Consider the following 27,060-nt stretch of genomic DNA (forward strand, 5'->3'; position numbering starts at 1 on the left):
TAAGAGTAAATAATAATAATAATAAAAGTTGCTTTTATTTTATTTTTATATCACTTGCTGTTTTTTTTATAAAAATTTTCGCATTAAGGGGATTTCTTGCATATTTTAGTCATTTTTCATTATAGGATTAAGTGTAGGCTAGAAGTAATTTGTGTAAATAAAAGTAGTATTGTAAACAAGTATTGATAACATTCACTTTTCTACTTTCAGATAAGGCACATGTCGATATATATGCTATTAAATTTTTCACTTTATTTGGGCGCTTATTTTATAAAAAAGTATGTGCTCTTTTTTACAACAATAAAATATAGACAAATGTAAAAAAACAATTTACAAATACTTTAAAACTCTTTGCTTTTAATGTGTTGTAATTAGTTAGCAGGCGATTAGAAAAAAACTTCTTTGATAAAAATTGTGAATCTATATACATTCATTTAAAACTAAATTTTACATTTAATGTTTTATTATTTTACATTCCTTCAAAACTTAATTTAAATTTTTAAAATCATTGAATTTAAAGTCTTTTAATGTTAAGCATTTTTTTAAAAAAACAATTTGCTTTTTTAAAAAATTCTCTGTTGCGGTTAAATGCTTTTTTTTACAACCTAATATTTTCTGAATAAATGTCACATAAAATTAAGTTAGAAGATAATTTAAGTATTCCAAAAATAAAGTTTATGATTGTCTGAAAGGCTTTCAGTGTTTACATTTTACAAAGACGTTTTCGCTTAGCTGAACACTTTCGACATTTATGAAAAAAGAGAGCTGCTTAGTGCTTTTCTTAACAAGGCCTGTCAAAGTATTTTTTTTGGTAAATTTAGTTCTATTTATCTCTAAATCCTTAAATAAAATTTGTATAAAAATAAAAACAAAATAGTATTTTTGTTTAAACAATAAAAGTTTTTAGTTTTTATATTTAGTAAGTATTTTATTAATTGCGTTTAAATGCTCATACAAATTTTTAATGTTCTTGTTAGTAATAGAATTAGTAATAGAAAATGCGGTAAGCAAACTTGTGACACTGTGACTTTAAAAACACATTTATTATTATTTTAAAGTTTTCTTTTTACAGAATTATTAAATAAAATAAAAAAAAACTAGAACTGCTAATAAAAATCGATAGTTGCCCTTTCGGGCATCAAATGAATATTTTTGGTCACTCTTCACAAAATTCTGTGGTCTGGTATCCTCGGTTGACCACCAGTGTACACCTCTGATATATATATTTTTGAATGTAGATATCATGTATGAGAGTATGTAAATTATTATTTTATGAACATCAATAAACACAAGTTTCTCTCAATACTAAATTTATTTTTTTAAAGAAATTTTTGCTGGATTGTTGTGACCAGCATCTTGAGCTTAAATTTTTTAAAAATATTTTAATATATATATATATATATATATATATATTTATATATATATATATATATATATATATATATATATATATATATATATATATATATATATGATGTAATACTATTGTTTTTATTTACTTTTACTATTTGTTTTTATTTAGTCTGCATACATTCTTAATACTATGAAATCAAGTAAAGATTTAGCAAATAAATGGCTTTCAATGTCATCTGGATTTCAGTCTTTTTTATATAAAAATCAGACTCAAATGTTTTTAAAAGATTTACTAAAATTAGTTGATAATTTTTCAAATTTGAATAGGAGCATTTTTCAAGACTATGATGATATTTTTAACATATCTTCAGAGCTGCAAAATTATTTGGTATCCAACAATGAATACAGCCAATTTAATTTTTCCAAGGAAGCATTGAAACAAGTTATAAATTCTTTCATTGTCTCAAATCATCAGACCAATTTAGTGTTGAAACAAATGAGATTAATTGATTATATGGCTAAAGGATGGGTTGCCATTTTTGATCCGATGAAATTGGATCTGTTTAGTGGTTTTCCTAATGAAACCCTGATGATGGAATACATTAGTAATATTACATCAAACAATAAGGCTAGGAAGCCTATACTTTCAGCTATTGTTTTTGACAATATTAATCCTGATGGAAGTTTACCAAAGCATGTTGTTTACAGAATAAGAATGAATAGTCTTACATTGCCTTCCACTCAAAAAATTCGCACTCCATATTGGGTTCCTGGTCCTCAATCAAGTCAATCAAGTTATTTTCATTATGGTTTTGCATGGCTTCAAGATCAACTTGAAAGAGCAATCATTGAAGTACAAACAAATCAAAGTGTTGTAGCTCCAGGATTATACGTTGAAGAGATACCTTATCCTTGCTACCTTGATGATAAGTGAGTAATTTTTATAATTTTAAGTTATGATACTGTTGTACTTCAATCTATAGTTAAGGTAGAAAGTTATACTTAGATAATTTTATTATAAATTTTGTCTTTTTTTTTGATGATAACTTTATTTGATGCTTGAACTTTAGTTCCTAACCTTTAGTTTGTCCTTTTTTTTTACATTTACTTTTGCGAATTTAACCCGGTATAAATCTATATATTGTCGTCCGTTCGGTAATACCTCTAATGTTTAAAAAATTTTTTTTTTCAAAGTTTAAACTGATTACCTTATTAACCTTAACAACTCAAAAAATACAACCAACAGAAAAAGATGAATCTTGTTATATTTTATTATTCTATATGTTGCGCTTTTCTCTAATGATTTAATTTATTCTATTTTCTTATAAATTTGATGACTCTTGATATATTTATATTTTTCTGAATCTTGTATAAATATAAATAATAAATCTATCATGTTTCTTAAAAAATTTATAAAATATTTTAAAAATTATTATTTTAATTAAGATAGTTTTTTGGTTTGTATTTATTCATTTTAATAGAGTAGAATAGAATCTGCATAAGAGATATTAATGGATTTTTGCAATACCTCTTAATTGAAACACACTGCTAATACTATTACTTACAGTGTGTTAGCAAGTTTAATATTTTATCAAAAGATGTGCATACATGAACACTAAAAAAAAAAGAAAAACATAGAATTTTTAATGTATGAATTTAAAAATACTTTGTGTTTGTAGCTTTATGTTTGTGCTGCAATACATTATGCCTTTATGTGTGGTGGTTTCTTTTATCTACACTGTGGCTATCCTCACACAAAGTATTGTTTATGAGAAAGAGCATCGTTTAAAGGAAGTTATGAAAATGATGGGATTAAGTAATACAGTGCATTGGACTGCTTGGTTCATAACAAGTGTTACAATTATGATGTGCATTGTTATTTTGATGACAGTTGTATTAAAGGTAATATATACTAATACCTTAAGGTTAATATATAGTACTGTAAACATTTTTCCCAATATATCAAATGTGTTTATACCTTTTATTAACATTATATAAAGCTTTCATATTTTGCTATATAATAAGAAATTTATAAATTTTTTTTTGTTAATTTTTCTGTGGTGAGTTTCAAGTCTGTTGCTTTTATGTTAATTTTACATTTCATTGTTTCTGTTTAATGAACTGATTCAATCTAAATTGTTTGTGTTTTATCTTTTCTGTATCGATAGTCAAAACAAAATAGCATTATTTCTAAATTTGAGATTATAGGTTAGATATTGAGTTTACTCTATAATATAAGATTTATCGCAAAAGATATCATGATTTTGACCCTGAATTTAAATTTTTTTTTAAGAAAGTATGTGGATTTTGCAATTCATATAAATTCTTCAAAATCTTCAAATGTTTTGAAAATACTTTCTTATTTATAGTTTGGTGGTATTTTGAAATATAGTAACACTGCAATTGTCTTTTTATTTCTAACACTTGCTGCACTTGCTACAACTAACTTTTGTTTCCTGATGAGCATTTTCTTCTCAAAAGCAAAAATTGCTGCTGCATGTGGTGGAATAATTTATTTTGTGACATATATGCCCTATGTTTTTATTTCTGTTCAAGAGGGTGGAAGTCATCCTCAAAAAATTGACGCTGGATACAAATCGCTGGCTAGTCTGTTCTCTACTACTGCTTTAGGATTAGGGTCTAGATATTTTGCTTTATTTGAACAAAATGGTGTAGGAGTTCAATGGGATAATATTGGTTCCAGTCCAGTAAGTTGTTATTTTTGATAATTTTTTTTTTTTATTGATTTATTTTTAACTTATTAGGTTTATTTGTTTTTAAACATAGGCTGAAGATGACACTTTTAATCTGTTTCAAGTTATTTCAATGTTTGTAGTTGATATATTTCTGTATGCCATATTAGCTTGGTATATTGAGGCAGTTCATCCAGGTACCTATGGAATTCCACGCCCATGGTACTTTCCATTTCAACTATCCTATTGGTTGGGGCCAAATTTTAAAACGGATTGTAGCCTGTTAAAATGTTTTGATACTTACAAACGGGTTCACTCAACACTTAATGTATACCCAAATACTCCAGCTTTACTAGCAATGGAGCAAGAGCCGTCTCATTTAAAGCTTGGTGTTGTCATTGACAGTTTGTTTAAGGTTTGTATTTTCTTATGTATACCTACATACATCAAGTTTGCTTTCAAAAAATAAGTTATTTACTAAATTAGTTAATCAACATTACATTTGAGTTACTTATAACAGTACAGTTCTTAGTTATTATTTATATATTTTTTGATAATTTAGTGAATTTTTTTGTTTTTCTAATCTAGTTTAGTTTTTAAAAGAATATGTTTTTTTTCTGTTTATGTATCAATAACTTTAATCATTAATATCAGTGTTTCAAGGAAGACGTGCGTTTGCACGGAATTATATGACCACGCAAAAAATACTTTGTTTTAACGATTTGACCACATCTTTTGACATATTTTCAAAATTTAAAAAAGTGCTACAAAAACTTACCTAAACTTATCTAAAAAAACTTTAAAAATGAAAAAAAATCTTGAAAGAGAAACAACTACTCAGCTAAAGCAAAAATACATTTGCGTGTTGTCAGAAAGTAAAAACCATTAATTTAATTACAAGTTAATCGTTTTTTAAAAAAACCACAAAAAACACAAATTTAATTCACCAGAATGTTTTTAAAAACATTCAGAATGTTTTAAACATTCGGAATGTTTTAAACATTCTGAATGTTTTTAGTAATATAAACTATGTTTTTATTTTTATTTTTTTTAATAAAATGTTTTTATTTTTATTTTTTTTACTGTAAATCCTGCATGGAGTGTTGCTACATCGACTATCTTATAGCCTGACTAGCAAGGGAGTGCTGCTACATTGGCTGAGGGTTTGGTTGGGGCCGGCAGTCTATCAAGTAACAAAAAAATCTCTCTCTCTCTATATATATATATAACCCAACTAAAGCAAAACTCTCTCTCTCTCTCTCTCTCTCTCTCTCTCTCTCTCTCTCTCTCTCTCTCTCTCTATATATATATATATATATATATATATATATATATATATATATATATATATATATATATATATATATATATATATATATATATATATATATATATATATATATATATATATATATATATATATATATATAACCCAACTAAAGCAAAACTCATCAAACTAAAATGCTTAGTTTACTTAATTTACGCATTAAAAAACCATTTCATTCTGTTTTAACATTTGTACTTTTTTTTTTAATATGTTTTAAAAGGTTAACATTTATTATAAAAAATACATATTTATATAAATAAAAAAAACAACAGTTTTATATATATATATATATATATATATATATATATATATATATATATATATATATATATATATATATATATATATATATATATATATATATATATATATATATATAACCCAACTAAAGCAAAACTCATCAAACTAAAATGCTTAGTTTACTTAATTTACGCATTAAAAAACAATTTCATTCTGTTTTAACATTTGTACATTTTTTTTTTTTAATATGTTTTAAAAGGTTAACATTTATTATAAAAAATACATATTTATATAAATAAAAAAAACAACAGTTTAGTAATGGCTTTCTAAAACATTTTTTTTTTTTTTTCAACGAAATTTTGTTTATCTTTTTAAATGTATTAACTTTCATTATTCTTATATTAAAGTTCATTAAAGAGACTTTCATTGTTGCAGAATGTCATCGTTTATAAAACAAAAAATTTTTTTATTTTTTAATAATGTTTATTATAAAAAATACATACTTAAACAATTTATATAATATAAATTTAAAAAATTATATACAACTGTCAATTATACTTTAAAAAAATATTATCAGTAAATTGTTACTTTATTTAGCGTTTCGCTAATATAAAAATGTTTGTTAAGAAATTTTGATGTTATTTATTTCACTTAAGGTATAATTCAGAATATTTTCATTCAACACGTTTTTAAAATGTTTTTTAAAATAGCAGCGGTCAAATCGTCAAAGCAAAATGCGATTTGCTTGGTCATATAATGACGTGCGATTGCACGTCTTCCTGTGAAAGACTGATATAATAATTATCTTTTTACTTATTTTTTGGACAAATAGAATAAGTTTTTTATTTATTATGGGTATTGATTTGATATTTCTATTAATATTGTTCAATAAGTATTTTTTTAAGCTCAAAGTTAGTTCAATAAATGTTTTTTCACATTTAGTTCATTATAGATATTCATTATGAATAATATAAATAAAAATAAAACTATTCAATTTAAGGTTTAAGAGTGTGCTCAATATCTTTTATTTATGTATTAGCATATTGAAAAAAACGTATATAATTTTTTTTCTCTTAAAAATTTTCTCTTGTGGGAGCGCAAGATGAAAATTTAAATATCCAAAAGTGGAAAATCAAGACTAACATAGACATGCATAAATTTTATTTTTGCAAGTAAATAGAATATAGTATTATTTTTCTGTTTTTTAAAAAATAATTCTGTTAACTATCTAAAGGCAAAGAAAGAAAGAACTCTTAAAGTTAATCTTAAAGTTAAGAGTCTTTAAAATTAATTTTGTCATCAAATGGATTAACAACTATTGCTATTAAGTTTAACTATGATTATAAAGAATATCCTTTTAACAACTAAAAACATGCCAGTAAAGATGCACATCAGAACTATAGAGTTCTGATGTGTTCATTCAGATTCAGTTTTAGATCTAGTTAATTAGATAATTAGATCTAAAACTGAATCTGGGATTTCATTTTGTATATGATGTTTTCTAATTCTTTCATTAGTGCCTCAATTAGTGTATTTTGGCTCTCCTCTTAGTTTTAAATAAATCAAATCTGTAAATTATTTTGTCCAAGTTATCTGGTATTGTTTGACATTTTTCCGCTAAAGCAGATGGTCATAACACACAATTATTCATTAATTTTAATACAACATTTTTTACTTTAATCTTCAAAATGAAAGTTAAAACAAAACTTTTAAAGTATTTCAACATTTTAGCATCTACCTATATCCTCACTATTTGTTCTGTTTATTTGATTCTTTCCTATGCAAACTGATTTGTCTTTGATGCATTAACTAATCCTATTTGTAAAAGTATCTTTCCTATTTGCACCAACCTTTGTTTTTTTACTTTATTTCCTTGAGCTTGTAGAAAATGTAGCTTTTGTATAGATATCTTTGATCAGTAACCTTTGAATTAAGAAAAGTTAATTAATCCTAAAACATGTTAATATAAAATATGTTACTGAAATAATGTGTGAATGGTTAATGTCTTTTTATAAATTTAAAATATGATAGATTTATGCTTCATATAGTTGTCGTATCTTAAAAAAATATGCAGCTACCACTTAAACCTAAATATGTAAAATGAGCTCAAGAAATCTTTATTATTAGGAATAATAAGGTAATAATAAAAATTAATTAGGTAGTAATAAAAAATATGTATATGTTTATTTTAGACATATGGTAAAGGTTTACCTCCAGCTGTAGATCATCTCTCATTAAACCTTTATGAGGGGCAAATTACATCTTTTCTTGGTCATAATGGTGCTGGGAAAACAACTACAATGTCTTTGCTTACAGGATTGTTCCCTCCAACTTCTGGAACAGCTTTGATATATGGAAATGATATTCACACTGATATGGACAAAATTAGAACAAGCTTAGGAATGTGTCCTCAACACAATGTGCTTTATGACAAGTTTGTTGCATCTGATTTTTTCTTTGTAAATTTAAAAAAATTTGATTCCTTTTTAGTTTGAAAATTAAAGAAAGTATTTAATACATTTATAAAAAGTATAAATAAAGTATGTGAAAAAAATATTTATAAATGTTTTTTAATAATTTTTTAAATGTTGTTTTTTTCTCCAGGCTGACAGTTGAAGAACATTTATGGTTTTATGCTCGTTTGAAGGGTATGCGAGAGGAAGATGTTCAAGAAGAAACAAATCAGTTAGCTTTATTTTTGTGAAGGGATAAATGTTACACATTACAGTTTTATAAATCAGTTTTAAAAGAAATTAGTTTAAATCAAGTTTACATAGAGTTTTAAAAGAAATTGGTTTGAATGTGTTTACATACAGTTTTAAAATAATTACAGGCTTCAAATAAAAAAATTCAAAAATAATAACTATTTTTGATAAAAAATTCTTAAAATGCATGTTAAAAAATGTCTTCCTTAATTTCACTTACCAGGCTGTAGCCAGCATCAAACCTTTTGGTTTAGGTTGGATCTTTCAATCGCATCTTACCACCCTGCCACAGCTGGTTTAGTTTAAAAATTTTATAAAAATAGAATAAAAATTTATAAAAATAATGAGTGGTAAATAAAACTGGATTTTTTTCAAATTCAATTTAAACACATTTTCACATATAAAAATTACAATATAAATTGTTATATTTTTTGCATTTTTTTATATAGAAAGCAATGTAAAGAGAAAAAAAAGTTTGATTGATTCCATGAGAACATGATCAAAATAATTAATTCAAGTCAAGAGCTTTTAATTGAATGTTTATCTTCTATCTTATGTGACCATTTTATAGCTAAAATTATTATTAAAATCTACATTATATAGATTGATAGATTGCACAGAAAGAAAAAAAAGGGGTCAATTATTAAGGTAAAAGTGTTCTATCGTGGTGATGGCATTGCTTAAAGATAATAAATATTGGCATATATCAACCCTTTTTGTCAAAAATGTTGAAAAAGCATACAATAATAAGATAGAAAAAAACAATTCCAAAAAAACTAAGCAAAATAAAAAACATTAAAAATAAAATATAAATAAGAACATTGTGTGTGGTATATGTGTCTATATTGTAAATTCAAAAATTTTCAACTACCTATTATTTATAAATCTTATTTCGTTCTCAAGCATAATACAATTAGTAAAAATGATCAATTCGAATCCTGCAATCCTTCTTTAACTACTAGAAATGTTAAATGTAGCCCAACTGCTAAGTTCAAAAATATATTGCTTGTTTAAATGTGCTTTTCTTATCAAAGATTTTCAAAGATTTTGCTTAATGTGGAGTTGCTATTAATCAACATATGTATAAAAGTGTTTTATACATATATTACCTTATCTCTTAATAACTGTTTTAACTAATCTTTTAGCTTAGCAGAGAGATTAGTAGAAACATTTCATCTTGACAGTCAATACATAATCTGATTCAATTTAGCTTTAAGCCATTACGCCAAGTTTGTGAGATACAATTGGTTTTTATCATAGTATTCAGATAATAATTATTACCAAATTCAAAAATGAATTGACGGTTTGCATCAAATAACTGAATTTGCATGTCATTATTAATTTGGTTATAAAGTGACCAATTAAGTTTAAAGTGAAATTCATTTTTAAAGTCAACAATTTAAGCTAATAATAAAATAGATGTTCAAGTTTCAAACTCAAATCAGTATTTTATATTAACTTTATTGTAATAAAAAAAAAATGAATTTGGAAATTTTTAGTTTAACTTAGTAATAAAAATTAACTGAATAATAATGGTATAAATAAAAATCAAATACTTGATAAATATTATTAATACAAATAATAATAGGCTAAACAACATTAAAACTTTGTTTGAAAGCTGCTGCTGGTTACTCTGGACTACCTTAAATATAGATACATAAGTTTATAGGGCATAAAAAATAATAAAGCTTATGGCACCTTTTTTACTTCAGTGTTACTCGGTGGTGTGTTGGAATAAAATTCAATAATCTAATCAGACATCTTATAGTACTCAAGCTTAGCTTGAATAGCAATGTATCGGTCACTTTCATTTGAGCTTCCAATTTATATGATGCCTAAGGAAGAAGTCTAGTGGAGACCAGACTCTTGTGAAGACTTTTTTTTATCCTCATATTTAGATATTCTTTTTTCCCAATTAAAAATCTTTAAAAATCTTTGCATTAAAGTGCGGCCGTGGCCCAGTGGTTAGAGCGCTTGCTTTATAAGCAAGAGATCCAGGTTCAAAACGAGCCTTGGGCATATTTTGGCATCACGGTAAGGAAGGAGGCGTGAACTTTCTGGTTAAATGCACATCCGCGGTGCTCTGTGACAAGACCGTTAGGTCTTCTTGGGGCACCTAAATAACAGTATAAAAAAAAAAAAAAGTGCACCGGAATTTTAAAATCTTTTATTTTATCCAAGTTTTCCACCCTGATCATCTGAGTTTTCCCCCTGATCATCAGTGCCTCAGACTCTACAATAGTATGTGTCTTTCTGTTTAGATATCGAGACATTATCAATGTCAACTCCACTAGCATTGTAAAGAGAAGTCAAAAGACATATATCTGGTTTGACTTAAGTCCAAATCTGGTCATAGTTAGTAAGTTGTGAAGAATGTCCTCCAGACTTAACTGAACGCAAACTTTTAATTCATTTTGTCATTTTTTTTTTCCTGGACTTTAATGGAGGTAAATAAAGTTTGCTGCGCTCACTTCAATTATCACTATCTGTGCTTGAAAAATCTCCATCGCAATATACAGGGTGGGGCAGCGATTTGCAAACTAATTTTTGGCTAGGTTTTGTGATGTAAATAAAATACTTCCGCAATTTGTTTTTGTTGAATAATGTTCAATGACTGTCTTAGATTTTAATAAAATAGTAAATAAAACACATTTTAGTTGAAAGTTTTAAAATGAAAGCCAAAAGAACCAAAGTTTTAAATTTGATTCATGCGGGTTTGTCTGCATGTGAAGTGATTCGTGTTTCTGAAGTATCTAAAACTACATTTTACAAAGTGGTTAAACATGGCAGTGCTGAAAGAGCCAAAATACCTCCTCCAGTGAATAAAAAAAGTTGATAAAAAGTTCACAGAAAAGCTTAAAAAGCACGTTGAAAAGAATCCTACTGTATCCATCAGAAAGACAGCAAAATTGTTCAATGTTAATGAAAGGACAGTCAGAAAAACTCTAAAAACGCTTGGAAAAGTCAGTGTGGCCCGACCTTCATTTCAACTTTTAACAGAAAGACTAAAAACTTTACGATTGAAACGATCTGTGTGTCACACCAAGCACCCTCATTCTATCATGATGCTTGGAATCATCGCTTCTAATGGAGAGAAATGTCCACCAATCTACATCAAAGAGAAAGAAAAAATTACCTCTAATGTGTATATTAGCTTACTAAAACACAATTTGGTGCCATGGCTGAAGAAGACATTCTCAGAAAGCAATTACATTTTTCAACAGGACAATACACCTTGTCATGGGTCCAGAAAAACTCAACAATATCTTCAGGACAATATGGCTACTTTCTGGTCCAAACACTTTTGGCCACCATCCAGCCCTGACCTGAATCCCCTTGACTATAGTGTGTGGAACGTAGTTGAGAGTAAGCGTTGCAAAAAGGCCCACTCAAGTGTCAAGCCACTGAAATCATTAATTACCCGTGCTTGGAACTCAATGTCAAGGGACTATATAATAAGCACCTGCCAGTTCTTCCGTCTTAGGCTTGAGGCAGTGATCAAATAAAAAGGAGAAAGGTGGAAAAAGTATTTATCTTAAACTTCTCTTTTATTATTACTCCATGAATATTATTTTTTAGTGCTTTAAAAATTCATTTTAAAAAATGTCATAAAAAGTTCGCGAATTGCTGCTGCACCCTGTGTACTTTTTTTGTAGTTGTTTTGTTTATGCTTTGCATAAGTGTTCGCAACTAGAGCAAAAAGTCTAGTTGCTATTTGGTACACATCGTTTGTATGCCTCGCCTTGTTTTCGCCAAACTTTTTGTTGTCCATCTGATGCGACCAGGTTAAATTTGATTAAAAAGTTAATTTGGATTTATCACTCCAAATTACTTTCTTCCAGTACTCAATCGTCTTTTTAACATACTTTTTTCCAAATAATAATCTTTGTTTTATGTCTAGAGTCACATAGGGTTTTTTGCAACATACTCTACCATGAAATCCTTGCTGAGAGCAAGGATTTCATGGTAGTTTGAGTTCTGTTTCGGATAGTTTGAGCTGAAATCATCTACAATCCTTTGAGCAGCTTCAAATCTGTTTTGCTTGACTTGTAAGATGATGTTTCTATCAATGGCAGCAGATATTTTTCTTTTACGGCCTCTTCCTGCTATATCAGTTATAGTCCCATTCAAGTTATACTTTTTTATAATGTTGCTAACAGTTCGAAAAAGGGATTCCAGTCTGCTTATTAACTTCTCTGTAGGTCTTACCATTATTTACCAAATCCACAACTAAGTTTCTTTGAGAAATTGTTGCACATTGTAAAACAACATCATAAAATGCACAATGTAAAACAACATCGTAAAATGTTGTTTTACAATATGCATGTTGCTATAAATTAATCAATTTTATTCAATTAATCAAAACTCATGGGTTACATGTATTTTATGTATTTCATATGTAAATATAATTTAAGACTTAAACTTACCAAAATTTTATTTTTTTGTGCCAATAATTATTTTGCTTCCAATCTAACACCTGTGTGCTTTTAATGTTTTTAAAATGAATAATCCTTTGGTAAAATCATGCACAAGTACATATAAAAATCTTCATAATAGTAGAACTCTTTGATATACATTTGAACTTTTTACAGTTTTTAAAAACATGAGTAAATGGATAAGTTAAAAAGAAAAAACTATATATATATATATATATATATATATATATATATATATATATATATATATATATATATATATATATATATATATATATATATATATATATATATATATATATATATATATATATATATATATATATATATATATATATATATATATATATATATATATACTATAATATATATGCGCAAAAATATGTCTAATTGTCATTTAGCATCTTTTTCAGTAAATTAAAAAATTTTGAATAAAAATCTAACAATCCTAAAATACAAGTTAATGATGATAACATAAGACGTAAAAATATTTTGTGTTGTATAATTAAGTAGATGACCATTATTAACAAAAACTTTAAGTAATCTAGTAACTAGTGTGAATAATATTATTACAACTGTAAATGTGATACTTGATGTGTTTTTTTTAATTAACCTGATCAAATGCAAAAAACTGTGATGCATAAAAAAGTTCAAAAAGCTAAGTGATTATGAATGTTTTTTTTAGTTAAACTCTATGGCATTAACAAAAGTTCAAAAAATTGATCACAATAATTTTTAAAAGATCATTCATTTATTCTTATAGTAAAAAGATGTTGTTTTTTTTTAAGGAAAAAAACCTTTAACATAATAATTTGGAAATTATTTAACCCTTTGAGCACGGGGAGCCACGATCGTTGCTATACCATCAGAGCACATAAAGCCACGATCTTTGCTTTGAAAGTGTTCTTCAAAACTATGACTTTTTCTGCAAAAATACCGCTGTTCATAAACTAAAAATAGTACCATTAAATAGAGCAAGTTTTTTCTATCTTTTGGTATATTGTTTGTGTATATTTTGTATTAAAGATGAGTGACAGCGAAGAAAGTTTTACAGAAGAAGAAAGTTGTACAAGCGAAGAATATTTAAGTAGCAGTGAAGCTTATTTGATGAAGGCACAATATTTTTTATTGAAAAATTGTGTACAATATTATTTAATTTAAATATATCACCAAATCTAAGCATTTAAAGTTTTTATTTTTTATGTAGACTCCGGTTCTGATGATGATGCTGATGTTGATGATGTGACTTCCTGTTGTAGGAGATAATAATGGCCCAAATGTTTTTCTTTTTACTGGTGTACCAGGACCAAAACATACTATTTCACCATAGTCAAAGCCCATTGACTATGTTGACTTATTTTTCACAACAGAATTTTCGGAAAATTTAGTAACTTATACAAACCAGTATGCTGATGCATGGATACAAAGTAGCCAACAACATTTGAGATCCCATCCATTGTTGATTGGTCATGTATGGATAAAGCAAGGAAAAACAAATCTTTTAGACATAAAGGCATTCCTTGGTGTTGTTGTTAATATGGGCCTTATCAAGAAAGCTAGTATTAATTATATTGGGATATTAGTCATCCTTGTGCTTCCACTCCCTGGTTTGTTACTCACTTCAATCGTGACCGTTTTCAATTTTTGCTTAAGTTTATTCACTTTACTGATATCTCTATCCCTAATCAACAACAACTAAATAAGAATTATAAAGTTCAGTATTTAGTTTGACATTTTAACAAAAAATTTCTGTATTTTTATATTCCTCAAAAAGATATTTCTATAGATGAGAGCATGATTGGTTACAAGGGAAAGACACCACATCTCTGCCAATATATGCCAAACAAGCGTCATTCTTGGTTTGGAATAAAATTATGGTGTGTTTCAGACAGCACCAATGGTTATATGTCTCTGTATAAAATTTACAAGGGAGGTAAAGATTCAGATGAAGCAGCTGTTGCCCATGGTATGACTTACAACTTGGTTTTTCATCTTTTGCGTCAAACCAACCTCCTCCATCAAGGTTATCACTTAGGTAAAGATAACTATTATACTTCTCCACAACTGCTATTGGATCTATATCTACATCAAACCACAGCAACAGGCACAGTGAGAGTAAACAGAAAAGGTCTGCCAGAAATCTGCTCTTAAAACAAAATAAAAAAATGAAGAAGTTTGCGAATATAGAAAACGTTCTTTGTTATGTGTTGCATACCAAGATGGTAAAAAAAAACCTGTATTACTGTCTACTGTTGCCAAAGCAGGTTTTACTAAATTGCGTAACAGAAGAGGTAATTTAGTTATGAAGCCAAATGTTGTTGCCTTTTATAATCGAACTATGGGAGGAGTAGATTTGGGAGATGCACAGCTCTACGTGTACCTGTCAGAGCGTAAGATAATAAAGTGGGCTACAAAAGTTGCCTTTTCTTTATTTGGCAGGGCTATTCTAAACAGCTACCTATTGTATAAGCTTAACATTAATGAACATAAGCCCATGTCTAGAATAAGTTTTATGATGGCAATTGTGGAAAGTTTAGCTGGAGGGTATCAACCAGTGAAAATAGTAACTAAACGTCGAACATCTAGGGAGATTGAAGTGGCTAGAAGTACAATTGTACCATATCCACTTCCTCAACACACAGCGATTAACAATCCTTTATATGGTCATAACCTTGTCAAAATTAGTTCAGGAAAAAAGATAAAATGTGTTGCTGGGTACCAAACTCGTCTGCACCAGTTAGAAGTGTCAGTCATGTTGTGTTGGACTGTGCCCTGGATGCTTTTCTAATTATCATACAACAGTTTTGAATTAAATACATTGCATTTCTTAAATTCTTTTAAAAACTACAAAAAATAAACTAAAATTCAAAATAGTTGTTTTTTTAATTTTTTTTTTTTTTTTAAGTTTCATTTCTCCGTACGGCGTTTAAACTTAATCACGCACTGAAAGGGTTAAGGGAAGTGTTCCTGACAGTCTTATTGACACTGAATTGTTAATTTTTAATAATTGAAGTTCTTAATTGTGGAAATAATAACTTTTTTTTTTAGAAATAACTTTAAACAGTTGCTAAAATAATTCATATAATATTTTAGAATTCTGAAAGACATAAGCATGCCTGAAAAGCGGAACAGTAAAGTTAATACTTTATCAGGTGGAATGAAGCGAAAACTTTCAGTTGCAATAGCTTTTGTTGGTGGTTCAAGAACAGTGATTTTAGATGAACCAACTGCAGGAGTTGATCCTTATGCTCGCAGAGCTATTTGGGAGTTACTTGAAAAATATAAAAGCGGTATAAATGTAATATTTAAAGTATAATATTTTTAAAATTATAATCACTTAAAACTAATGCTCAAACATAATAAATTTAAAAACACAAATAAGTATTTTCAGTTTTTGTTTGGTCTACATATATATATATATATATATATATATATATATATATATATATATATATATATATATATATATATATATATATATATATATATATATATATATATATATATATATATACATATATATATATATATATATATATATATATATATATATATATATATATATATATATATATATATATATATATATATATATATATATGTATATGTATATATGTCTATATGTATATATGTATATATATATAAATATATATGTATATATATATATGTATATATATAAATATATATGTATATATATATATATATATGTATATATATATATATATGTATATATATAAATATATATGTATATATATATATATATATATATATATATATATATATATATATATATATATATATATATATATATATATATATATATATATATATATTTAACATCTTTACTTCCAACAAGGCTGCAGGCAACCACTATTAGAGTTAAAAGTTGCTAGAAGAAACAGGATAAAGTTTATAGAAAAAGATAATGACTAACATAATTTAAAAGATTGAAAATTATATAAATCAGGAAACCAAGATAAAGGAAGTGAATTCCAAAGAACTGATGTTTGAGGAAAAAAACTAGACTAATAAGAATTTTTAGAGTGCTTAGGAACAGTTACAGTAAAAGGATGAGACTTAAATGATGGTTAATATGAGAATGAATTTTAGTAGATGGTACAAGAGACACTAGCTCTTTAGAGCAGTGCCAATTATAGCATCTATAGAAAGAAGAAAGGAAGCAACATTACAACTATGTGATAATAGTTAGAGGTTGGCTGCAAGAGCTGGTCCAACTATGTTTACAATACGTTTTTGCACCTTGTCTAAGAGAAAAGGCTTCATTCAAAGGTTCGCTCCAGATATGGCAACAGTATTCCATTTAAGTACGGATTTGAGATTTATAGAGTTAAAGAATAGAATCCTGATTAAGAAAGTGGCAAGCGCAATAAAGAGATGCAGCCTTAGCAGATGCTAATTTTGCAACAGATTTGATATATGGTTTCCGAAAAAGATCGGAAGAAGGAGTTAATCCTAGGAGATGAAGGGTAGTTGATGGATGGAGTACTGTTCATAGATACAGGAAGATCTAGACTATTGCGATAATCATTGGCTGCAAATTTTTTTTATCTGAATTAAAGTTCACCAGCCACTGAGAGCCCCATGCTGTAGCAGTAGTGAGATCCTTTTCAAGCTCAAATTTGCCCTTTAAGCAATCAGAGAGTGTTGGCTTCTTTTCAAGACAAGAATAAATGGTAGTATCATCAGCAAACAATGCCACCTTAGATGTAAGAATTTCTGGGAGATCGTTAATGTAAATTAAAATAGGGCCAAGGATAGAACCTTGAGGAACCTCTGAAGTTACAAGATATGAAGAAGAGTACTGTCCATTGAGGACAACTTTTATACTATGATTGGTAAGAAAGGATTTAATAATCATAAAGATGTTACCTGATACACCATCAGAAGAAAGCTTTTGGAGAAGACCAGCATGCCAAACTTTATCAAAGACTTTAGAAATATTGAGAGCAATAGCCTTGATAGCGACAGCCTCTCCACATCTATCTAATGCATGATAAAACCTCTATCTAATCTATCTATCTAATGCACGATATCCAAATCTATCTAATGCACGATAAAACCTATTAGTTATTACCGTTAACGAATCAGCAGTAGAACGAGAAGATCAAAATCCATATTGATAATCAGATAGTAAGTTATTAGATTCAAGATGAGAGATTAGGCAATTTTTTATTAAAGACTCAAAAATTTTGCTTATGATAGTAAGAAGACTGATAGGATGGTAGTTAGACAAGTCAGATCGCTCTCCAGAATTTTGAAAACAGGGATTACAGATGCTGCTTTCCAGCAGGCTGGAAAACAAGACTCTGATTAGCACTTGTTAAATAGTTTTGAAAGGAAAAACGACGGTTCTGACAAACATTTCTGCAAGACTATAACAGACTAGTGGAACCAAGAGACCATATTGATGAGAAGTTCTTAGCAAACAATTCAGCTTTGTTTTTAGGTGAAGTAACAAATTCTGAACCATATAAAAGAGGTGGAATAATTTGCCCAGATTTTAGTATAGATACTGTTAAAGATTCTCCAGAAGTCAGGAGAGCCTAATTTTTGAAATGAAATAGGAGATTTTGTGACTTGGGAATAGCGGGCTTTGGCGTTAGATAAAACCTTTTTACAATGGTTTGTAGCAGTAATAAACAAATGTCTGTTTCTGAAGAATTGCTGATAGATATGGAAGTAATGGTTTTCATTGGCAATTGCAGCAGCACAATAAGAGGAAAACGTTGGAGAAGAGTGAGGCTTGAGTTGGAATTGTCGAGAGGGAATAAAAGATTTCATGCCAGCCTAATTCCAAGAAGTTACATAAGAACACATTTGTAAGCACGAAGATGAAAGATTTCTACCCAAGGGCCATCATGAAGAAAACCACAGAAAGAGTCCCAGTCAGTTTTAAGGTAATTGTAAGAGGTATGATGATAGGGGGATTCAGATAACCAAGAGAAATGAGATGATAGTTTTAAAGAGATCAAACCGTTGGGGCAGCAATCTAGTTTTTCATTATTTTTGCTTTTTCCAAAAAAATGTACAAAGAAAAAATCAGCGAAAAAATCTGCAAATGTATATCTGATGTGTGTGTGTGTGTGTGTATATATATATATATATATATATATATATATATATATATATATATATATATATATATATATACATGTATATATATATATATATGTGTTTGTGTGTGTGTGTGTGTGTGTGTGTGTGTGTGTGTGTGTGTGTGTGTGTGTGTGTGTGTGTGTGTGTCTATATATATATATATATATATATATATATATATATATATATATATATATATATATATATATATATATATATATATATATATATATATATATACATGTATATATATATATATATGTGTGTGTGTGTGTGTGTGTGTGTGTGTGTGTGTGTGTGTGTGTGTGTGTGTGTGTGTGTGTGTGTGTGTGTGTGTACACGCACACACACAAAATATAATATATAAATTTTTATAGAAAATGTTTTACTTTTTAGATAGGACAATCTTATTATCAACTCATTTTATGGATGAAGCTGACATTCTTGGTGATCGTATTGCGATTATTTCTCATGGAAAATTACGCTGTTGTGGTTCTTCATTATTTTTAAAAACCAAGTTTGGTGACGGCTATCACTTGACTCTTGTAAAGGAAGAAAAAAAATCATCAATACTTTCAGATGGTAATTTATCAATATATTTTTGTGTGTTTTATTTTTATTAAAATACTAAAATTACTTAATTGCTGAATTAATTTTTTAATGAAAAAGTAAGTTACGGGGAATTTTCTCCAAGACCAAATGGTCACAATAGACTTTTCTTTTTACTTAACAACTACATGAAAGTATGAAAGTATTCACCTTGCATAAAAATGTTCACCCAACATCGAAATATGCATTATATTCATCTTGCATTAATATATGCACCTTCAATGAAAATATTCACCTTACATTAAACTATATACTTTATACCAAAGTGCTCAAAAATTGCGGAGAAAAAATTTGTTGCCAATGCAGGCCTTGTTTTAAAGTGTTAAGCTGCTGGCAATTTACGTATGGATTAAGTAATTTTATGTACGCTTAGAGTGATTTTTATTAAGCGACTTTTTATAATATTAATAATTTTTTAACTTTTAAATTATTTTATAAGCGGTAAGATAAAAGAAGTAATTAATTTTGTAAAAAACCGCATCATCTTTTGAATGACGATTATGTAAAAAAGTTTGACAATTATGTTAGATTTTAACGTTAATTACTAATGAAAAAAACTCAAATAATATTAAAAATTGCGAAAACTTAATCTCTATCGGCCTAATTATTTTATTGAAATATTTAGTAACGCAAAATAAAATTGTTTATAGTTAACGACTTTTTTTTTTTGTATACGAAGTCATTAAACAAAACGCAAAAAATAAAATAAACCATAAAAGAAATTTTTATAATTAAAACTCTTATTTATCTTCTGAATCAGCAGAAGAATATTTATACAACTTTTGATTGCAATTAAGAAAAAATTTACTTAGATTTCTATTTAATAATTAAAAGAAAGTTAATAATAAAAGAAGTTAAATTTTATATAATGATAGATTTTTTTACTTGAAAAACAGTAATACTTTAGGCTTGAAGCAAACATCAAATAATATAATTTAATTCTGATAAAAAATTTTATTTAATATTTTATTTTATTTAATTTAAAACTAATTTAATAAAAGTATATAATTTTATTCTGGTAAAAAAAAAATTTAATTTTGATTTAAATATATAATTTAATTCTGATTAAAAAAATATATTTAAGTTTATTAAAATTAAAGTTAATGCTTGAGTTTAACTTAACTGTCAAATTTATTTAAAGATATTACTTAATATTGTTTTTTTTAACTTAACAGTCAAATTTATTTAAAAATATTACTTAATATAGTTCAATATTTATAATTTTTTAATTCTAAAAAAATAAAAAAAGCTCATTTTTATCGCAATTATTTTTTCCGTTTTCCTTCCTAAACATTTTTTTTACTCAAAATTAAATTTTAAATAAACATGTTCCAAGGCTGCATCAAAAATTTACACAAAATATAAGTTAAACTTTTTTTTATAACGCAATTTAAAGCGCAGCGATTATTTTTTAATAAATGATATATACAGCGGTATAATTTTAATAAATGGTGTTGGATAAAATCCTTTCACAACAAAATCGCTAGTAAAATAATATTCATTTGATAAATTTAACATATTTTAATTCATTTATACAAACATTGAGAAAAGAAAGTAATTTGTTTATATCAAACATTTTTAAAAACGTAATATTAAATTTTATTAATATAAAAAAAAATTGAAAGAAAGTAAACATTCCCTAATATTAATAATAGTAATTCCCATTCCCTAATATTAATAATAGTAATAATTTCCCTAATATTAATAATAGTAATTCCCATTCCCTAATATTAATAATAGTAATAATTTCCCTAATATTAATAATAGTAATTCCCATTCCCTAATATTAATAATAGTAATAAAAAATGAGTTGAATAATATTTAATTTGTTTTGCCGTATTATTGCAGTAATTTAAAATTAATGTCTTTAAAAAATAAAAAAATAAAGATAACTTCGTGACTTCAAGTTAACATTAGGCTAATGCGTTATGCATTTTTTATTTAAAACAAAGCCTGCAATGTCAATCAATGTCAAAATTCACATTAGGCTAATGTGTTAAGTATTTTTTATTTAAAACTGCAATGTCAATCAATGTCAATATAGTAACTTTTTCTGTAAAAAAAATTTATTTGTGAAGAAACCTGGGTTTTAAGAAAAAATTTTGGTTTGACAAAAATTGTTTGTAGATAAATTTAGATTTAAAACATAGTTTGTCCTTTTTGATGAATTTTAGATCTAATTTAAAAATTGTCACATTTTATTTTCCTTCTTTGAAATTTTTTCTTTCTTCATTATTTACAGCTTCTTTTTTTCACCAGTGTGGTTTTTTTTTTCACCTGTGTGGATTTTTTTTCACCTATGTGATTTCTGCAACTTGACTTGTCAATAGTGTGAATTAAAATTATCTAACTAAATTCAATATTTAGTTAATTAAATATTCTTAATGTGCATGCGCAAACTAATGTGTTTTATGCTTATGTAATTTTTACACTTAATTATATTCTAGAATAGAAATACAGAATCCAAAAAAACTTTTTACTAGAAAACAAAAGAGTTGAGCTTGCTAGACACAATTGCGGTTGGCGTAAATTGTTTTTGTAAGAAAAACATAAATAAAAAAACATAATTTTTACTAATAAAAATACTTGATGAATAAAAGATAAAAAATATTGATTTTTTTTTATACTTGTCAAAAAAAGCATGCTTTAAAGGGTTAAGGCCTGTGAATAATTTTTTTTTATTATAGTTAATCCGAATGAAATGGAAGTCTAACATTAGTTAAACTTCTCTTTTTAAACAGATTAATAACCAGATTTTTGCCATTAGATACTCATTCTGACAAAAAACTTTTTTGCATATTATAAAACTGAGTATTTAGTGTGTGACAAAATTAGAAAAAGATTACCATCTAAAGTTTAAGAGCCTTTTAAGCAACTTGTGCTTTAAAGAAGTTTTTTTTTCCTAAGAAAAGTTGTCTTCACCATGGCTAAGGAGTTTTATTTTATGCAATACTAGTGTAGTAGTAGAGCACTCCCTTTGTAAATGAGAAATTTGGAGTTGGATCTTCACCACATACCTAATAGTGTAGCGCTTGTTTCTCTGACTAGTAGTCTTGTTTGTCTGTTCTTTTTTTTGTCTGGTCTGGTTTTTGTTTGGAAGATGTAGGGTTGAGAGAGGGTTGTAACAATGAAAAAAATCAATAACAGTTATGAAAAAATAAATAAAAATAATATGAAAAGATTAATCACTTCCTTGACTGCCCTCATGACCTCGGGGAGGTAAATGAAAAAACTTTAACTTCTTTAACCATGATACCAGAATTGGATCATGTGACTTTTCATATGAAAGTAAATGAAAGACAAATGCAATAAAATATTATGTATTATTATTATTTATTCCAGTATAAATATAAAATGTTAACAAATTTAAAGGAAAAATAGCAGTAATTATGTTCAATAGAGTAAAGTAGGGTAAGAATAAACGAAAAAAAAAAGTTAATGGTTTTGTCAATTTTGTTTCTTTTGCATTTATTGAAAGCTAAAACAAAAAATCTTTAAAAATGCGAGGCACCGTTTTGTAGAGAATTTTGTGTTCTATCTAAAGGTGTAAAAATTATTTTAAAAAATTTAATTTTGCCTAAGCAAACCTCAAAATTCTCACCCTCGTAAAAAAAAAAAAGTTTTTTCTCTCTAAAAAATCAACTTTAAAACTCCCAAAACTAAAATTAAATTTTACTAAACAAATAAGGGTGTCTTGTATTATATAAAGATTTTCTTTTCAAAATTGAATTTGCTAGTTTCGGAAAAAAGTTATGAGCAAAAAACCAATTTAAATGTTTTTTTGGGGGAGGAGTAAGCATGCTAATTGCTCACACTTATGCTTTAAGATGAGCGTGGTTAAACTAATTAATAGTTATTAATTATTTAAAACGTAAATAAATATGGCAGCCTTTGCAATTTATCTAAAAAATAATAAGTTGCTCAAACATTTCAAGTACCGTCTCAGCATGCTTCATCATCTTCATCCGAGCCTGCTTCATTCTCAATAGTGACTCATTCTCAAACGTATCAAATGTTGCAACACTTAACTTAAAGACTCGAAGGCAATTTGAAATATGTTTTACAGTGCCACCATATTGACTTGCAAAAAAACCCAAGAGTCAGCATTCCGAGAGTTGAAGGCCTGTGTCTAAGTACATCTGAGGTTCTCAAGAAACTAAAGCAAGACAATGAGGCCAATAAGTCAAAGCAATTAAATAAATGCAAAATTCACTTTAGTGAAGCTTCAGATGAAACTTAGCAAGTGCAAGGTTCAAAAAAACCAAGACAAGACAAAGACATTAAGAGGTGCAAAAAGTGCTGTAGAGTTTGGTAAGAACCATTGTTAACTCAAAACAAAATGTGGTACCAATGTGAAGCTTTTAGTTGCAAATCTTGGGTTTGTCGATCGTGTTTACCCAAAAAATACAAAATTGGTGAAGAGTTTTTTTGCATGAAAAAATGCCGCAAACCTGCTTCTGCCGATAAAGCAACTCTTTTTTTAATTAATAAATAGTTTTTTTTTGTATATTTGATTAAAATAGTTTTTTGTAAACTTAACTTCTAATAAGATTAGTTTTCATTTTATTTTTAATTAATTTTGATTTTCTTAAAAAATTGTTATTAAAAATTAACTAGTTTACTTTTCGCCAATTATAAGGAGAAAAGTAAACGTTTTTTTTCTTCATAAAAATCGATTTTTTTTAAAGATTTTAAAAATATTTTTTCTTAATTTTTATATATTTATATAATTTAAAAAGTCCTTTAAAACAAAACAAAAAATAAACATAAAGTATTTTTTCTTTAAAAAAATGTTTGAATTTGAAGCTAAACCATTTACTCTTACCCCAGTTTACTCTATATATTATAAAGATTAAATAAGAAAATAAACATTCCTTATATTTTAGAGTGTGATGTGCTAGTTAACAACAATGTCACTGAGTTAACATCATTCATCAAAAAAAGTATTCCAACTGCTCAGCTTCTTTGTGAGACACCATATGAAATATCCTACATATTACCTGACAAAGGGAAAGACAAAAAAGGAAAACTTAGAAATCTTATTGAACGTTTAGAAGATAACAAGGAATTGTTAGGATGTTCTAGTTTTGGTCTACACGACACTACTCTTGAAGAAGTATATTTTTTATATATTTTTTTTATGAAATTCAGTTTTATTAATTTAATTTATAAAACTTTTAAAATTGTTAAATGGGTCATTCCATATAAAGACTTCAGTGGAAAAACCAGCATTGTCACATTTTCTTTATTTTGCAATAGTAAATTAATAAAGTATAATGTATAAGAAAATATATCAAAAAAGTAATAAATGTTCCTTAGAATTACGTTTGTTTTTTTAACAATAATTATATTTATCATAAATTATCAAAAATAAAATAAGAAAAAAAATTTAAGATGTTTTTAGAGAAAATTAAGTCTAATATAATTAAATAGACATCTTTTTTCTTTGGAACCTATTCAGTGGCATGAATACTATTTTTAACCGTCTCCTTTTAATAAAAAAAGCAACAATTGGGATCCCAAAACTTATTTAGGTTATTAGGAATTCTTTTATGTCTAAAAAAAGAATTCCTAATAACCTTAGGGGCTTCAAAAGACAATAGACCTTGACTTAGAACTAAGGTTAGCATTCAGCGATGTCGATCTGTTGATCTAAAGTCTTTTAGTTATTGTTTTTCTTTTTTTGTTTGTTTTCTTTTTTTTTTTTTTTTTTTTTTTATCAACTGAATTAGGTATTCACATCAATGAAAATCTTTTTTTACTTATCTACTATCATTTCTTGACTTACTTTTTTAAGTAACCACCTCTAAATTATGAGTTAAATACAAAAAATGATTTATGATTTTAACAAACTGGTACTAGAAATTTATTTAATGAGGAAAATAGATTTCTTCACTTTACTGTTTTTATTAAAAATGTAAATTGAATACTTATATTAATACAAAAATTAAATTTGTTTAATAACAAGAATGTTTTTTTTTATTACAACAAAATGGTGCTAGAAATTTAAAAAACAAGAAAACTAGATTCACTGCTTGCTTGAATTTAAAACCTAAAAGCAAATATAAATGTTTAAATGAACCGTAGTCTTAGTAACATTTTATGACTCTGAATGAAAAAATAATTATTAGTATTCTTTGTTGCCATGTTAGCATGCAATTGCTTGCTATCAATATTCTTTTATAATTAAGGTGGCATCCTGGCATTTTATATTTTGGTAAAAAAAGGAGGAAAAAAAGAAGAATTTGAAAAAATGTTAATTAGATAATTGAACCTTGTAGAATTCAATAGAAAATATCTTTTTTTAAAAATAACACTGCAAAAGATTTTTGTGTTAGTGATTTTTGATGATTTATCTAAGTAGTGTACATGATTTTTAATTTTATAATTGATTTTTCTCAATTTTTTTTTTCAGTAATTGTAGGAAAACTATGATATCTCAATAAAAAATCATTATTGTGTTTTATATAATAAAATAAAACTAGAATTAAAAATTTTTTCGAAAAAATATTTTTAGGGGTACTTTAAGACCCTTAAACATCAGATGGGACCCTATAATTATCAAAATAATGGTTCTCTAAAAGTATATCATGTTGGGTCTCAAAAGAAACGAAATTTTATAAAAACTTCATAAATAATCATCATTTTATAAACACATGGAACACATTTAAATCTCAACAAAGGGGGGCGAATGATTGGGAAAGATTTTGACAAATTCCCAATTTCTTCAAAATGCTGTATCAAATTTATTCCTGGTTAATACCCTATATATATATACATACATACATATATATATATATATATATATATATATATATATATATATATATATATATATATATATATATATATATATATATATATATATGTATATATGTATATATATACTTATATATTATATATATATACATATATATATATATATTATATATATATACTTATATATATATATACTTTTATATATATATATATATATATATATATATATATATATATATATTATATATATATTTATATATATATATATATATATATATATTATATACACTACCGTCCCGCTGTTAGAAAATTTTAGTATCATTGATGAAAACACCCGAAAAAATCCTTTTGAGGTGTGATTTGCATTTCAATGTTTTCCTATAATAGTCATAATTAAAACCCATATTCTTGATTAAAAAACTTTATAGAACATTGTTTTTTTCTGTATTTCATTCAAAAATTATATATTTTGCAAAAATAGCAAAGCAACACATGAATAAAAGAGGCTTCTAAAGACTAGTTTCAGAAAATAAATTAAAAATAAGCTTCTATTCTACTCTACCAAATTTTTTCTTCTTTCTGTTTGGAATGTCATTACACTAACTAAACATGCTTACTGTTAAAGTCAACAACACAGTTAAGCAAATGCTTTCCATATTCTGGGTGAGTTGTCTGCCTCTTGAACCGTTGCCAGTGAGGCTTAAAATTTGAATGAAGTGCTTCTGTGGCTTGTTCACTATAATGGCCAAGACCTTTATGATTCTGAGAGATAAACTGAGACACATGGAAGAATACAGCATGAACCTTTAGTGTGATGGTTG

The 27,060-nt window shown here is 26.5% G+C and overlaps 1 protein-coding gene across 2 annotated transcripts in view; it reads left to right on the forward strand.

Moving 5' to 3' along the window:
• The window catches only part of LOC100207220 (phospholipid-transporting ATPase ABCA1), a 77,453-nt gene that overhangs the window by 12,051 nt on the left and 38,342 nt on the right, over positions 1–27,060 (forward strand). For both annotated transcript variants that reach the window (XM_065790634.1, XM_065790635.1), the window contains 9 exons: positions 1,523–2,283; positions 3,033–3,255; positions 3,723–4,061; positions 4,141–4,461; positions 7,806–8,047; positions 8,218–8,298; positions 15,848–16,044; positions 19,268–19,453; positions 24,367–24,596. In XM_065790634.1, coding sequence (XP_065646706.1) covers positions 1,523–2,283; positions 3,033–3,255; positions 3,723–4,061; positions 4,141–4,461; positions 7,806–8,047; positions 8,218–8,298; positions 15,848–16,044; positions 19,268–19,453; positions 24,367–24,596 — 2,580 coding nt within the window. The remainder of the gene's footprint in view (positions 1–1,522; positions 2,284–3,032; positions 3,256–3,722; positions 4,062–4,140; positions 4,462–7,805; positions 8,048–8,217; positions 8,299–15,847; positions 16,045–19,267; positions 19,454–24,366; positions 24,597–27,060) is intronic.

The sequence above is a fragment of the Hydra vulgaris genome, chromosome 02 (genome assembly GCF_038396675.1).
Source record: "Hydra vulgaris chromosome 02, alternate assembly HydraT2T_AEP".
NCBI classification, from domain to species: Eukaryota; Metazoa; Cnidaria; class Hydrozoa; order Anthoathecata; family Hydridae; genus Hydra; species Hydra vulgaris.